The sequence below is a fragment of the Poecile atricapillus genome, chromosome 11 (genome assembly GCF_030490865.1).
Source record: "Poecile atricapillus isolate bPoeAtr1 chromosome 11, bPoeAtr1.hap1, whole genome shotgun sequence".
In the NCBI taxonomy this organism is placed as follows: Eukaryota; Metazoa; Chordata; class Aves; order Passeriformes; family Paridae; genus Poecile; species Poecile atricapillus.
In genome coordinates, this window is record NC_081259.1 from 8630228 (window position 1) to 8647171 (window position 16944).

General features: G+C 41.7%; 1 protein-coding gene across 2 annotated transcripts in view; it reads left to right on the plus strand.

Annotated features, from left to right (window-relative positions):
* The window catches only part of CEMIP (cell migration inducing hyaluronidase 1), a 100773-nt gene that overhangs the window by 50501 nt on the left and 33328 nt on the right, over nucleotides 1-16944 (plus strand). The window contains exons 2-11 of one of the 2 annotated variants that reach the window (XM_058847106.1): nucleotides 2325-2432; nucleotides 5282-5434; nucleotides 6104-6242; nucleotides 7009-7245; nucleotides 7622-7801; nucleotides 11802-11872; nucleotides 12409-12504; nucleotides 13134-13255; nucleotides 15409-15550; nucleotides 16376-16567. In XM_058847106.1, coding sequence (XP_058703089.1) covers nucleotides 2357-2432; nucleotides 5282-5434; nucleotides 6104-6242; nucleotides 7009-7245; nucleotides 7622-7801; nucleotides 11802-11872; nucleotides 12409-12504; nucleotides 13134-13255; nucleotides 15409-15550; nucleotides 16376-16567 — 1408 coding nt within the window. In that variant the 5' untranslated portion in view covers nucleotides 2325-2356. The remainder of the gene's footprint in view (nucleotides 1-2324; nucleotides 2433-5281; nucleotides 5435-6103; nucleotides 6243-7008; nucleotides 7246-7621; nucleotides 7802-11801; nucleotides 11873-12408; nucleotides 12505-13133; nucleotides 13256-15408; nucleotides 15551-16375; nucleotides 16568-16944) is intronic. The other variant, XM_058847107.1, reaches the window with a different exon arrangement.

The window sequence follows — 16944 nt, forward strand, 5'->3', positions numbered from 1 at the left end:
AGTGCCAGTTCATACTAACACAGCGATGAACTCGGGCTCGGTGTGAGCCGAATCAAACACCCTCCCTCAGTCACAAAATAAGCAGGATATTCTTTGGACTGTGGCAGATCAGACACTGCGAAAACATCGGAGTCCTGGCACACAGCTGATGCCTCCAAAAATGACATGTCTTCCCAGTGTCTGACTGCTTGTTTTGATCTCTGCTGATGAAGAGGGATGCAATCAGGGAAGCAGTCCCCGGTGAGCAACACGGGATATAAAACCAGAAGCCATTTTGCACAACCTGATGGTAAGTACAGTTCTTGGCTCTAAAGAAAGCAAAGGCTAAGAAATTGCTTGATGTAGACTCCTATCAGTTTGCTACAGGCTAGTGTCAGAGGTAAGAACAGAGATACTCTGAGCTTTTAATGGGCCAGAACAAAGACATTTCTTTGCTACCTACAAAGCAATAAGAAAGCAAATGCCACTGTCAAAGAAACCAGTCCCTTCCTTTTATTCCTGTGAACTCTTATACCATCTGAATGTATTTTATGACCTAAACCTCACCAGTTGGAATCTGGCTTTATGGAGCGCTAACACACAGTTGTGTCCACACTGAGAAATTCTGTTTATCTGCAATAACCATCCTGTGGTATTACCTCTTGTTTAGTTCTTCCTCAATCATTGCAGCAGAGCCTAATGACTGGGTCTGCAGATCAGGCTGTGTAATAATCACTAATAAATCTTGGCATTTTAATGGTGACTGCTGTACTTTGGGCATACCTCTAATAATGTTTCTTTGAAAGAGTTCTGGCTTATCCGATGTTGATGGTTAATGCAGTTAAAATGTCAGACACGTGCAGCCTGGCTCTGGCACACATTCCATGGCCACGGCACTGCTCTCTGATAATGTATATCATTCAAAGTTATAGCGTTGCTAAGTGCATTCCTCTCTTCCACTGCTCTGTAACAGCATTTCAGCACCTGATAGACCCTACCAAGCCCTGAGTCTATGAGGTTTCCAGAGCTCAGGGATGTCAAATACACTATACCAAAGCAAACAAACATTTCCATGGCAAAATATTTCCTGTAAAATCTAGTCCTAGTGTTATTTTTAATGCAATCATTGGATTACATGTCTTTTGAACTTATTGTTGAACTGTAGCTGTATCACCTTTACAAACAGTACAAATGTGTTTTACATATACACTACAAAATTTGCTTCAGAATAAATCCTGGCTTCTTCCATTATTTTTCTTGTGTTTTTGTTATTGTTGTTTTGCTTATATTAACAAGTGACATGAAAAATAACAAATGTTTTTGCCTTAAAGAAATTGGGGTACCCTGGAATTGTTTTTCACTGCTTATTTTTTTGTGTTGAACTAAACTGTGTGATGCATATATTTATCCTGTTTCATCAGTGGGATGTGACATGACAGCTACAAATAAAGGTTTTTTATATTTCCCAGACATTGGCTTATATGATAAAACCTAAAGACTCCAAGGACTACATGTGAATTTTAAACAGTGCCTTATGAATACAGAAGTGGGTATCCTTACCTCCCTGTGAATACACGTCAATAAATTGTCATGAGCCTGGGGCAGAGCTGCAGAATCAATCACTGGAGACCAGAGAGAATCACATTAATTCTAACTTTGACTTTCATGACACTGCTTGTTTGTTTTTGCTGGGGGTTGGCTATGGAAGAAACAAAAACAACATTAGGTGGACTGGTTTTAAAAGCAGCTTTTGGTTTTGCAAGAAAATTCTGAGCTGGCACACTAAATAGACAATATTTTCTTAGATCTGAAATCTAAGAAACTGCATGCTTCAGGCTGGAAGTGTGAGCACGGTTTATCTGGGGTTACACAAAACACCACTGCTGAAAACCTGTGGGTATTTTGGGGGGAGAGGTGCCACAGGAAGGTTACTCCGTGAAAATTTGTCACTCTGCAAATGCCTTCTCCGTTGTGTTTCATTACTTTTTAGCACATGTGAATATGCAGCCCTAGAGAGTCCTGACACTGGATGTGTTTATGCCACATTCCTAAGGCGTTTTTGGTTGCAGCTGGTGGCTGCGTTCTGAGTGTCTATTTGGATTCCCGAGTGGGTTTATCCTAAACCAAACAAAGGGTGAGGAGCTGCCCATGGCTCCTTGCTCTGTTCAGCCTGGTCCTGAATCAGTGCAGAGGTGTTTTCAGCCACTGAGCTGTACGGGAGTGGATGTGGTCTGGCATAAAGCTGGATTTCACCTCCCTTTGTTTTTTGGTTTTTTTTTTGTATTGTGAATGAGCTGGGGAAAAAAAAAAAAAAGTGACATTTTCTTGATATTCTTTTTTCACAGCTATCCATACAGAGAACTCAAAATCCTGAAGAATGGCTCTACCTACCTCCAAGTATCTGGCTGGAAGTTTGGGGTTTTTTCTGTTTGTAGTCTCTTCAGTAAGCACAGGTAAGTTTTCTTGCCATGGGGAAAAAGGGTATGGTTTGTAATGCTATTTTTAATAGGTTTAAATTGACTAGCTTTTCACTCTCTGTATAAAAAGAGTGAAGGACAGAGTGAAAAAAAACTCAGGAGAAAAGCAGTTTTCTGGTGTGACAATATTCCCCATCAAGGGCAGCTGGAGTGGCAAAGACTGAAATTTCTGAGCAGGTGAAAGCACCCTCAGCAATCCCTCAGACTCTGCCACACATTCTTAAACCAAACACAAACACAACAAACTGCCCCAAAGAAATAGGAAAAGAAACCTCAGGTCCTAATAGCTGTGGCTGAGGGAGGTGAAGGCGAGCATTTCCCTCCGTTCCTCAAGCCCAGATGTGGAGAGCAAAAAGCTCTGCCTGGGACATCCCTGTCCCTTGGGTTTTGTCTCTTCCAAGGAGTTCTTTTACAAAGCAGTTTAGGGAAGGTGGAAAGGGGAGCTTGATTTACATATTCTATATAGGGCTAATTTGGAGGTTTCTTGTTTGAAACAAAGAGACCATATGTCTTACCCCAAACACTGCAGCTGCATGAAGCAACCTCCCATTGTCATGCCCAGGCCCTTTTGGTCAAGAAGCAAACATTCAGTTAATTCCTTGTGCTGGGTAGAATTTGCACTTTTATTTTAAACATCACAATGAAAGTAATAACCAAGCTGTCAAGGTAACTGGACCAGCTGGCAGAAGATGCTCAGCCTGATGGTGTCATTGGCACAGCAGATGCTGGTGATGTGCAAAGTTCCTGTTACAAATTGGTTAATGAAACTGGGAATTTAAGTCCTCTCTTTCTGGTTTGCTGGCTTTTGTTGTTTGTCATCCCAAACACCAGCCTAAATACCTTTTCATTTCCCCTTAGGCTTCCCTGTTTGCCTCTCTGTTTTAAAATAATCTATCTGGGGGCACAAGTCATCTTTCAAGACTGCAGGAAGCTCCTTGCATAGTACCATATTTGAATAAATGGAAGAATTAACAAGACTTTTATCCTTTACATTTAAAGTGATTAATTATCATTGATAAATTATACCTTTACATTTGATTCTTTTGGTTTTATATCACTACTCATCACGAGCAAATTTTTCTATTATCCTTATTCTCAGGGAAAAAACAGCTCTTTAAAAAAAAATGTTGTCAGTGTATATTGCAGTTATATTTGAACATCTGTTTACAATGCAAGCCCCATTCCCTGTCTGAAATATTTTATCTTTTCTAACTTTTATTAATTCTGTGTGGCTTCTAGTAGGAACCCAGAAACACCTCCTTATTTTTCTCAATTACTGTAAATTGGAGAGAGTGCCTCTGACATTACTAATAAAATTCCAGCTTCCAGCTGGCACACTGGTACCAAAATCAGGTCCTGGATGTTTATCTTTGTCTGACTTGCTGCTTGGTAGATTATTTGCCCTCTCTGATTTACTTCACATATATGGGAAAAGTTTGCAGAGAGACGAGGTCTATGCAGCCCACAGGAAACATCCCTCGCTCACCTTGAAAATTGGTATTTATTTGGGCTCTGGAGACTTTAAAACCATGGCTGGTCCAATTCTATTGTTTGATTAAGAGATGAAGCTGGTGGAGGAATGTGAGGGGAAACTGAATGCAGATGGACAGATTTTATTTCTTTTGCTGAGGAATTACAGATGTCCTTCAAGTTCAGTGGCAGCAAAAAACAACTGCCTGTCGTCTGCACCAGTACCAGGAAATGTTTCCTTGCTTGGATTGACATCATTGTCCTTTCCATTACCTGGAGGCATCAGTACTGTGGGGCAAAGCCCACCCAGCTTTATTATACCAAGTTCCAGGGACATAGCCCTGCTGAGGTCAAGGTGTTTGTCCCATGCCCATGGTCATTGATTTGTTGCTCCTGTTGTTTTCTCCATGGTATTTTTGTTTTAAGGGATAGAAATTGGAAAGCTGGTGAGAACTCCCAGCCCTTTCTGAAGGCAAAGGACTCATTGTTCAAACTTCCACTGACCTCAGCTTCCTAGGATTAGAAAGGGTTCTACCCTCAGAAAATATGCATCACACGTGAGACACTCACAGTCTTGTTGATTAGAGTAAGACACGAGGCTCACATATCAGCTGAGGTTGTATCAGGGAAATATTTTATCTTAAACAAATAGTTGCAACATGAGACTCTTGGATGTGGTATGAGAGCTGTTCAGACTAACACGTCATGGCAGCCCATCACTGAATTTGTGTGCAGAGACTGGAGATGTGTGATCCCTAAGTGAATGAATCCTTCTTGTTTCTGCCTGGGAAAGCTCACAAACCCAGACACACTTGTGAGGCTCCTGTTGCTCCCTGCTACTGGATTGCTTGGTGCTTGGTGTTTCCATGCTAGTTTGATCTCTTTTTCTTTCTACCTCCAGTGAAAATAAATAATGCAAACATATTTTAACACCTTTATATTAAATGAAGCAGGTGTTTTGGGGGCATTTTTAAGGATGGTAGTTGTATTATCCTTTTATCAACACATCTTCTGGGCTTTGTGTTTAGATGGTATGAACAGAGCTAAATGTCACTGCAGGAAGGGCTCAGTTAAAGTCCCTTTCCAGTAGTTTTCTAGAAACTGCATCCCCTGCAAGACTCCTTTGCATTGGGTTTTTCCATTCTTCCAGAAAACAGAAAACCATGCAGCTTAAGCTGTTGTTTGTTTTCTTTTGGTTGTGACCTACATGTACCCTGCTGCACTGAGGTACTGCTGTGTTCCAGGGACTCAGCCAAGGGGGGATGCTGAATGGTCCTCTAAAGATGCCCAGGTGCAGAGCTTTCTGTCTCACACCAAACAGACACTGACTGTCCTCACTCTCCATCTTTGCCCAGCAGAAGCAGCTGTCACATGTCCTGACAGAGATCCTGAGTTAGAAATCTGGAGCCCGGGTCACAACGAAGAAAACCGCGTTGAGATCCGCAATGGCAGGAAGCTGCTTCTCTCTTCTTCTGCGACTGTCCACTCTATCCACATCACTGATGGAGGTAAAACATGCTGCTGGCAAGGCTGGCTGCAGCCTGCTCTCCACTGGGACTGTAAATCACAGACTTTAAATCACTGTGGATCATGCTGAGAGATCTTCTTGCTGAGAAGTGGGTGGCTACTGGGCAAACACAGCTTTACCTCGGAACAAGGCTGGGTGGTTGCTGAGGTGCTGAGATTCTTTAGCTGTTGTAACCAGCTTGTTTTCTGTCCTCTCAGAGAATTCACACAAGCAGCTCAGTGTAATGATCAGTTCTACTTCTGCAATTTGCTTCAAAAACATTTTTTTACCAAGAAACACTGGCCCTGAAGTAGCTGTGTTATCAGGCCTCAGGACAGGACAAATGCTCTGTCCCTCTGTCCCTCTTCGTCTCCAAGGACAGAGCCGTAGTGTTGCTGGCATGAATAGCTTTTATTCATCTTAACTCTAAATTTCTGTCTCAGTTTTGAATGGGTCCTCTTCCATGCAAACCTTAATTGCACTCTTCAAGAACTGGACAGAATAAACCCCAATGTTTTTCAGGACTTGTATTGAGAGCTGTTTTGGGGTCTATGAATGGAATTTTTCAAAAACTGAGATGACAGCCCAGCATTTGGCTTAGCACAACCATACCACAACCTCACATGAGCCTCTGTGTGATAAAGCAAATGTCATGACCTTCTCTACTTAGGGAAACTGGTCATCAAAGACGATGTGCAGCCCATCATTCTGCGTACAAGACATATACTCATTGAAAATGATGGAGAGTTGCATATTGGCAGTGAGCTGTGCCCTTACCAAGGCAACGTGGTTATCATCTTATATGGGCGGTATGTATGCATGATAAAATACTACCTTAGAAGCTTCTAGCATCTCTCTTCCACTTTCCTCTTTCCAGGGGGTGAAAATGTTCCTTAAAATTACATCTTCTCATCACTTATCATCAGTGCTCTGTGGAAAGTTCAGTAACTTTTTAAACAGTTTAAATGGCCCGCAAAAACTGATGCAGGTTTGGGTTTTTTTCTCTTCTAGTGACACATGAACACTGGGGTGTTCAGGCATGCCAGAGAATTAGCATGCCCCTTACCACAACTCAAACTGATTTTCCAGAATAGGCTTAAAACCTGAGGAATTATTTTTGTCTGAAAATTCTCCTTCCTAAACATCCTTTCTTTCTGTATGGGAGTTGTGGGCTGAAGGTTAATAACGTTTATGTCTTGCAGATTGGTACAGGAAATCTTAAAATTTCAAGGATGCTAAATTCATATTTAACAACCACTAGACCTCTTAGCTCCTGGTTAAGGTCTTGCCTGCCTCCAGAATTCAAAAACACAGATGTGGCATTCAGTCTGGGCTCCAGGCCTCCTCTGGCCTGGATATAATGAATATAGCATGTATAAGCTGTGTTCCAGATTGCTTTTGGTCTTTGGTAGCTGCTACTATTTTAAAAAATAATTTATTTTCTGTACAACGTGGGTAGCTCCTGATTCTTGGAGTACCTGAAAGAAATGCACTGCAAATCATGAGACTTCTCAAGAGGTTCCTTGACTCAGATACAAACCCAAACCTGGTCTCTTTCCTCCCTTCCTGCTTTAGAGCGGGTGACGGCAGCCAGCCAAATCCTTACTTTGGACAGAAGTACCTTGGAGTCAGCAAAGGTGGCACTCTTGAGATCCATGGAAAGAAAAAGCTGTCCTGGACTTTCTTAAACAAGACTCTTCATCCTGGTGGCATGGAAGAAGGTGGATATTACTTTGAAAGGAGCTGGGGCCACCGGGGGGTCATTGTCCATGTTATTGACCCAAAGACGGGAGCAGTTGTCCATTCAGATCGGTGAGTGACCTTTTGACTGCCCAGATGTGAGGATCTTTGGGAACAGCTTGGGGACAGCATGTCAGCAAGTTCAAACACACTCATTTTAGCATCTTGTTCAAATGGGTGTTATTGCACGTCTGTACAATTCCTCCTAGGCCATCATTCTCCAAAACCACAGAGTGAGCAGTGCTGTACCTTGCAGTTTGTCAACCAGAGTCAAATCAATTTGGCTTAACAGAACCCCCTAACACACCCTGCCAGACAAGTGCTTTTGCAATAGGATAACATTACAGTGAACAATACAAAAGAGTACTTTCTTTACAGTTCTTGCTTTTCAGTACATAAAGATGTGATCACTGCAGTCAGTGTTTACTGGAGTTTTTTATCGTTTCAGGTTTGATACCTACAGAGCAAAAGAGGAAAGTATCCGCCTGGCTCAATATTTGGGTAGAGTTACAAATGGCATGATCCTGTCGGTGGCAGTGAATGATGAAGGATCCAGAAACTTGGATGACTTGGCCAGGAAAGCAATGACCAAACTGGGCAGCAAGCATTTCCTCCACCTTGGGTTTAGGTATGTGCCAGTCCTGCCAGTTCTCCCAGCACAGAGGCTTTATTATGTTCCCGAGATGTCCAAATAGTTCCACTCTTTCAAAGTCACAAAGTTCTTTCACATGGGAAAAAAAAATAAAAAAAGAGGAAAACTTCTCAATGTGGAGTTTTAGCAGTTAATTAGATAGTTTCAGATGCACTCAGAGTCTATATTGGGTATTTTTATTAGCAGATTGAGGAATAGCATATGATTCACATTAAAAAAGATGGTTTTTCAAGATATTGTTCCCACAGGTTGCTTATTCCAATTTATTTTCAAGCCATACCCCAAAGATTTAAGAAGCATATTTATACACACACAGAGGATTAGATGGGCTGAGCATTAAGGAGGGTACAATAATTGCTGTGTAGCCCTGGCTACACATACAGAAACACATACAGCACATTCCTCAGCTTGTCCAGTACAGGTCTGGGGACTTGTGCAGCACAGAAATTTAGCAAACATGGATTTATAGTGTGGACTGTAAATACTTCTGTGGCCAAAACAGTGTCTGTGTTGGCACACACACTGTTGAGAATACTTGCTATTTACCCAACTGTAGCCATTATATTTTTTGTGTTTATCTGAATTTATGTAGGGTTTTTTTATGAGGCACTAAGAGGGTGTCTGCAGAACACACACACACACACACACACACAAAATCTGCCTTGTAGGGAGAAGTGCTTCAATACAGCAGTTTGTGGAAAGAGACATCTGTCAGCTGGGCATACACAGATGGAACAAGATCTGGGGTGGTTGATGAAGAGGTTGTGTCAAATGTTACAGGGGCTCCTGGGCACCAGACAACACATTTCAAAAAATCAGCAAGGAGGGCAAAAATGGTCTCCAAAACCAGGCTATCTCCATCAGTGCAGCTCTTGTTCCCAATTCTAGACCCCATATTAGAGCCCAGTAGCCTGCTGGGATTTTTTTCAAATGCTGGAATTAGGGGAACAGAACATGATTTTTGAACATTTACAGTTCTTTTCCCCCCAGCTGTGCTGCAGGAAGGAATTGATGTTTTTTGCATATATTTATAAAAGTAAATTGCACTTAATTTTTTAGGCTGCTGTGGTGTTTTAATGCAAGCTTCTCATCATTTTTCCATCAATGTTTATAATGGAAATACTGCAGAAATTCATCCATGAAGTGTGACTTTCAGCATTGTTTGCAGTCAAAAGGCTAATCCTTGCCATGCTGTTATCAGAAAACCCACAAAATTGCATTCCATTAATTACATGTGAATAAATAACAAGGTAGTAATTGGTCAGCACTGGTCAACGAATTGCAGCATACTGGTGTGTGGAAAAATATCTGGTGCATTATTTAAAATAACATATTTCTAGGAGTTTTCTCAGAGTTTAAATTCATCAATTCTCAAAAAAACACATTGTCTGGATGGCAGCTGGGGCCAGACTTCGAAAAGCAGTTTGATGGTACAGTGGAACACAGGCAGCTTTAGGTGTGTCCAAGCTTTTCCTCTAAAGCAAATTGAACTTCCACTTCAGTGTAACAAGATTTAGACATAGTGGTTTACGTTTCAGATGTATCTGTAACTATGAATAAGGATGTATACACTTGACAGGTGCTTTTGAAATTTTTTTTTTTAGTATCTTAGAAAAAAACATTTGGAATGAGAAAGTGTGTACACATTTTATCCTCTGTGGCCAAGGCAGGCTCTGAGTGAGGAAAGCAGATGGATGTTTCTTTCTAATGCCTGTCACCACTCACAGCCCAGCACTGGGGTTTGCTGGTTGGTCCTGCTGAATCCTGGCTGTCAAATCTTCTCAGCTCCTGATAATGGCAACGGGCATCCCTGAGAGAACAAGAGTGTAAACCCCAGGCTTAGGAAATTTCTGCTTTGCATTTTGTGAGTTGCTACTTGGGTCAGGCTATTCAGTCATAGATTGTGTTGGTTTCTGGCTGGGGTGTTGGTGGGGGTCAGGCAAATTCCTGTCCATCTCCAGTTGCTCCATATTCAACCAGATTGTAAGGCTGTGCAACTCCCCCTTGCTGTAGCAGAGCCAATGCACAATGCTGATTTATTCAGAAATGTTTCTGTGCTCCTGGAATCTCTTTTAATTGCCTATTTGCTGAGTCCAGAACATTTGGAATGAAAGGAAAATCTTGCATTCCTCTCCTATTGTTTTCCTTCTGAAAAGTGTGTTTACTCTTTCAGTGTGAGCCATTTCCACCCCCCCCTTTTTACTAATAAATGAAGAGAAACTTTTTACTAATAAATGAAGAGAAAATGAAGAAAATTTTTGCACTTGATGACATAGTTGTTCTCTTTGGAATTCCACGCAAATATCTCCTGTTTGGTTCTGGACTTCCTGGTCACTTCATTTCATACAGCCTAAACAGATTGCATGTGTCCTTACGTGTCAGGGTTGAACTACTAAAACTATTTTTAGTGGTAAAATAACTCAGAGAAACAAGTATTTTCACACATGAAATGGGACCAAACCTCGAGTTGCAGAAGTGAATAGCTCCTCCTTCTTTAAACTATTTTTGAGATTATTTTTGAGGCATCATCATTTTTCGTCATTTGTTTTGAATTGGGTTTACCAAAATAATAATAATAACAAATCAAAACACAAATCTATTTTGCCTGGTGAGCGATAAAGTGTCCTTCCTGCTCCCATCCCCCTGCTCTCCCTGGATGGAGATCACAGCCCGTCAGAGCCTTCGGCAGTTGGCGCGCAGGCGAATTTTCCAGCAGGAGCATCTGGCTCTCTGGCAGGCTCCCGAGGCAGTGCTGTTGGCAGCTTCCACTGAGCCTGGCCAGCGCTGGGGCTGGGGACACGCTGCTGGGACAGTGTCCCCTTGAGCAGCAGTGTCCACTGGGGCTGTGGCACAGCCTGGGCTCACCCTGAGCCTGCCCCTGCTGCCCCCAGAGCAGCAAACCCCAGCTCGCAGCACCTGTGATTTGGGTGTGTTTCAGTGGCTCTTGGTCAATGTCTGTGTGTGTTTTATTCTGGAGTCCCAGAACAGTTTGGAACTTCACTTACACCAATGGAAGGTGACCTGCAAGACTCTTGATGCAATTGAAATGACCAGATATTTGTAACTATAGAGACATGACCTAATCTATGGGAGTTTTTGCTAAAATCAGGACAGTCTCCCTACCACCCTAAAAGTATATTTATTATTATCTTAGTCATTAAGAGCAGATATGCCTGAACTACTTCTACTTTAAAGATAAAAACTCCCCCCTGACCCCTACTAATTGGGTTCACCCTCAAGGTTGGGAGGCACTTTAGTCCCTGTCTCCATTGCTTTCTCATCCATGTGGTCATTCTCCAGGTTATTAGCTATGGCTGATAGCTATTGAACCTACTTGATCAATAACCATCAGATGGTAATGAACTGAATTCTGACATGGGATCAGATTTGAATAGACAATTCAGAGCCATAAACCTTTATCCTTGTTCAATGGTCAAAGAAGGAAACTAGATATGCAGAGACTATCTAAGCATTTTTTATTGTCCTTTGCCAGCCAGTCTGTCTATTAGAAATTCTCATGGGTCATTCCAAAGACAATTGTCACATACAAAGTTTCAGTATGAGCTAAATTTATTTAAGCAGAAGTGGTTTCTTTTCATATTCTTCAGTGCACACACATGTACCCCCCCCCCCCCCCCACACAGTATTTATTTTCAGGCTCCCCAAGGAGTTGCCAGTGTTTCTTGTGTCTGTCATACACAAGTTTCTTTAAACACTCATTTAAAAAACGAACACACTTGTTACAGGCATGTTTTAAGTGGGGGTTTGTCTTCAAAATTCCTTCTCTTCTGATATATTTACTGAAGAAATATAGAGTGTTAAGATAATTTTAATTTTGACTAAGCTGCCTGTGACACTAATCAGACTGTTTTGAATGTGGAGCCTCTGAAAGAGGACAATTTAAGAACATTGGGTTATAAGAAATATGCATCTCATACTTGACATAACTTGATCATTTCTCGTTTTCATTTTCCAGGCACCCATGGAGTTTTATTACCATTAAAGGAAATCCCTCCTCTTCTGTTGAAGACCACATTGAATATCAAGGTATTTAATGCACAATATGCTGGAAGTTACTGGAGTTATAGCTGAGATTAATTTGGTCAATGGTGTTTTTACTTTCCTCTGCATTACACTGAAGCTATGAGCAACTGATGGTTTGACACATTTAATTGAATGCTCTCTATATATTTCTTCTTTCCACTAATCCTCCTGTGAAACCATTTTCTTTCAAACTGAACACTGTTGAGTCTCTGTCTTCTCATGACATGAACAACACAACTTGCTAAAAAATGAAATAAAAATAGCAATATATGACAAATAATTGTGGGCTTTATCCTCTCTTGGTTTTTGAAGATTTTTCTTTTTCACTATCCATGCAGTTACAAAAGCATCTGAAGCCTTATTGCAAGATTAATAAATTTTTCTGGAAGTTGTGCAGGGCTAATTTTAAATAATGTAGTCAAAATATGCAAATAGACACGCAGACCATTACATTTTCAGTCCTTACTCTTATCAATTGCATTCAACGACTTTACAAATTGATTTAAATGATTTTACCAATGTTTGGCTTTTTTTAACAGGTCACAAAGGGTCAGCTGTGGCCAAAGTATCCAAACTATTCCAAGCTGAGAATGGAGAATATTTTAATGTCTCTTCAACTAGCGAGTGGGTTCAAGGTAAGGGATGTGGGGGGTATTTCACTTGGTGGTAGACAGCTGACAAACAGGATGAATCATCCTTTTTACTACAAGCCTTTTCCATTTGGGAAGACTGGACTTGCTAGCTGCTATTTATGTCGTCACTAACACAATTAATGAACACTCACAGATTCTTTCCCCAGTTGTCTCTAGAACCCTCTGAATAACTGGGATCCTTTTTTCTTTTCTGCATTGGGTATGAAATTCCATCTCCTATAGTCTCAGGGGTCACACACAACCTCTTTCCTCTTTTCACTGCACAGTCATCATGTCCATGTTTCAGACAACACACAGTAACTGGTGCAACTTGATCTGAAGATCAGAGAAGGCAGCTAAGTCAGACACAGATCCAAAATCTGTATCTATTATTAATGCTTACAGTGCACATGCCAATTATGAAGCTTTTAATAACTCTGCTCTCCCTTGGCTGGTTGCACTTCACACCATCATTAAAAGTGTCTGACAGACTGGCAGGAAGAGGCACAAATCAGATCATCAGAGAAGAAACTTGTGAATGATATCTGAGATCATATTATGCTTCGTGCATTTCTGCTGCTCTCATTAAGCTTGACTTTCAAATGACTGTACTTGTTTGCACTTGTCTCCAGATGTGGAATGGACAGAGTGGTTTGAGAAGCCTGACAAAGCAAGATCTAAGGACATGGAGAAGCTGTCTGACTTCAAAGCTGCTCATCCTGACAAAATCTGCAGGCAGCCCATTGACATCCAGGTGGGCAGGCTTGCCACTCATTTTAGAGGGGCAAGTCTTCTTTGGACTGACACTGAACCCCTAAAATTGTGCTTGGCAGTAATTTTTGCTTCCAAGAAAAGTACACCAATTATTTTACTACTCTAATACATAACCAATAAGATCTTGTGTACAGTCTCACATTGTTCTGAGGCAAATCTGACAGAATTGAGCTCCTTTCAGTAAATTCTGGCTCCTGGCATGAAAAGGTGTACAGATGGGGACATGGACAGCACAGATGCTATCATGAAATATGTGGTTCCCTGCTGGAAGATTAAAAAGAGCAAGCACATGAAAATTTCAAAGGTTTTAAATGGTCCTGGAATGGACCCTACCTAAAAAATTAATCACAAAATGTAACAAGATAGTGCAACTACTAGCTGTAGCAGGTTGTCAAAAAATATTGGTGATACTTCAGCCATTTTTTGGGATTAATTGTTTCAGCTCTGTGGAAAGAGATTTGAATTCTGTTTGGAGCTAAGCATTATAATTATGCCATTAGGCCAGCATGCTGAGGAACACTCAGATACCTTTTCTGGCACTGCAAAAATCTTCTTTAAGGACAAAAAAAACCAAACAAAACCCAGCAAGAAATGAGGGTAATTTTTTTGTATATGTTCACCATATACTTTTTATTGCCTAGAAAAAGACAAAATCCTTCACATCTGTGTGAGGCTGAACCTAAGGTTCCTTCATTCTCTGAGCCAGTGGAGCTGTTCTTATTCACAAGAATGTGGCTATTGAAGTAAATGGGAATTCTGACTGTATGAGTGAAAGTTTCCAGGGCTAGATGTTATAAAGGATCTCTCTTGAAGAGAAAGGAAAAAACTGCCCTATAATTTTCTTCCAGGTCTTACCATATCCACATTCATTTCTGCTTCCATATACGTGTATTAGAGGTGACAACTTAGTTCAAAACAGGGGTCAGATGTTTCTTGCAATTAATGTTAGAATCTAGAATACATGTTAAACAGAATGAAGAAAGATATTCCTCTTCTCTAGAAACAAACCATTTCTTTTCCTCTTCTGTGAAATAAGTTACTTTTTCTTTTTTATTTCCCCACGTATATTAAAAGTGAGACATTTCTCGGTTTATCCTGCAGATCTTAGGGCAAATCCTCAGGTAGTGTAATCTGGTGCTGCTCATTGCTTTAAAAAGCTATGCTGATTTATAGCAGCTGGCCTGCCCCAGCTCTGGAACATGGGAGAAAATTGAAGATATGATGATAATAACAGAAGCACAGCAGCACAGCCAGAGGCACATTCCTCCAGCTGGCAGTGCTAATCCCACACACAGGAACAGGGTGGATGCATTAATAAGGAAAGCCTGTATGAGTTGGAGAATCAGGATCAGACCCTTCATTGAAAGATGGCTTTTCTCCTGGTGCTTGCCAAAATGCATGTGGAATTTGGATTGCCTGATGCAATGCACCACATTTTTGTGAAAGGGTCAAGAGAAATGCAAGCTCTAGAGACAGAATGTGAAATTTGACATGACCCTGAGATTGTTGCCCCAGCAGGAACACCAGAGAGGTTACATATCTTACCACTTCTTGGCATGATACAGCCTTTTTTCTCAAGGCAGCTCTACAGGCTGGTGCTTGCCTGTGAGAAAAGGCCACTTCTCCCTGTTTCTTTTGCAACAGGCAGCAGTATTGCAGCACCCTCAGGGTTTTTTTTTGAGACTGATCCGTGCAATGGAGAAATAAAACCCCTACCCCCTTTCTTCTGCAAGGCTCAGACAGAGCTTAGCCACAAGCAATGGAATGAGTGCAGAGCCTTGAAGCCATGAGTTCATCTGGGTGGAAGCATCCGTGTTCAATGTTTCCATCTGCCCTCAAAGCAACGGCAAGAGGAAATCTAGGGCACCAAGACAGCTCTTTGTGAAGCTCACAAACTCCTCCCAGAACAGCCCATGATCTCAGTATAGACACAGGAGAAAGACACCTAAGCAGTGGCTGTGTGAGAGCAGCAGCTGGAAATGCGGCTGGAGAGCACAGTCACAGGGGTTTGTTAGGCAGCGGCGGTGCCATCACCCAAAACAAAGCACACGCCTCTTCTGATGGCTCAGAGGTTTTGGTGAAATCCCTTCACCTCTCAGCAATACCTGAGTTGTGTCTCCATCCTCGTTGCAGGCAATGACACTCGATGGAGTGGATTTAACCACGGAGGTTTTCTACAAGAGCGGCCACGATTACCAATTCCTGTGCCACGGCAAGGACCAGACGGGCGAGGGCTGCCGCAGCTACAGAGTGAGGTTCCTGTGTGGCAAATCCGGTATGTGCCCCATCACTGAAAGCCAGAACAGAGAACAGCAGAAATCCTGTCCTCCCATGACTGGCTCCTTCTTGGTGTCAGAACATTTTCTGTAATTTTTCCAAGCTAAAGCTTTGGCTGGGCCATGGATACGAATTCAGATAGAACAGCTGAAGATTTATCTCAGGAAAAAATTCCTGAGCACTAACAGAAGCAGCAGGGTGGTTTTTAAAATACCCAGTAAGGCTGTGGGAAATATTTGACAAGTTCTTTCCTGTAAATTCCCTGTCTTTTGCAAAAACATTTTGGGATGACGTAGGATTAGTCAATCAGAATGTGTGAAGACAACAGGGTTTGAAACTTAAACTTCATTTTGTAATTAATCATTCCAACACCACTGTCCTTAACCTGGTCATTCGACAGATCATTAGGATTTCTGCTGCTGGCAGGGAAAGAAGGGTGGCAGACTGTTGTTTTGCTGGAAAAAAACATCATTGGGTTAAAGACCACTTGGCTGCTGTAAACAACAGCACCCAGCCCCACAAGAGCTGCTGTTCAGTGGGTGTGGTGAGAATGAGCCACTAAGAGCTACATTTAGATTTATCCTGGGGTTAGTGGAAAATCCACCTGCTTGCAACTAAAGAAAAATACTTTCCTGTTTTCCTGCTTGCCAAGCCAAAGCCAGTAATAAACATGTTTGGAGGAGTTAACTCTTTTTTCTTTTTTGCATGAGAAAATGATAATTTTTGGTGGCACTCCAAGGAGGGATGTGGGGGGAAGAAAACAGAAGAAGTTCTTTCTGATAAGATTGACTGAATTCTCCCCCCTTGCATTTTGGGTTTTCAGTGAAACCAAAGCTCACAGTAACTGTTGACACCAACGTGAACAGCACCATCCTGAACCTGGTGGATGATGTGAGCTCCTGGAAACCTGGAGACAGGCTGGTGGTGGCCAGCACTGACTACTCCATGTACCAGGCAGAAGAGTTCCAAGTGCTGCCCTGCAGAACCTGCAGGCCCACCCAGGTCAAGGTAGCAGGTGAGGTGCTTCATCTTATCACTCTGGCATTGCAGTTCACAAATTCTGTCATTTGCACTGAGGTGACTCCAAGAGGAATTGAAAAATGTCAAAAGACATCTGAATTTGATGGCTGGTTGTTAGATGCTTTTGGGATACGTAACTTTCATCTAACTTGATTTTGGTTCATTTCTGCCTCATCTTTTCATAGCTGACTCCATTTTTGTCCCCAAGCACACTATTGAGTGAGTGAATTTACTTAAGAGGAACAGATACAGGTTATATATTTGAGATTTTCAATAACTGTATTTGAAATACCACTTCCTAGAAAGCAGATGAGCACAGCTGATGTGAAGAGTGAGCTAGGGCAGGAGCAGACTGTGAGAGACTGTAAGGCT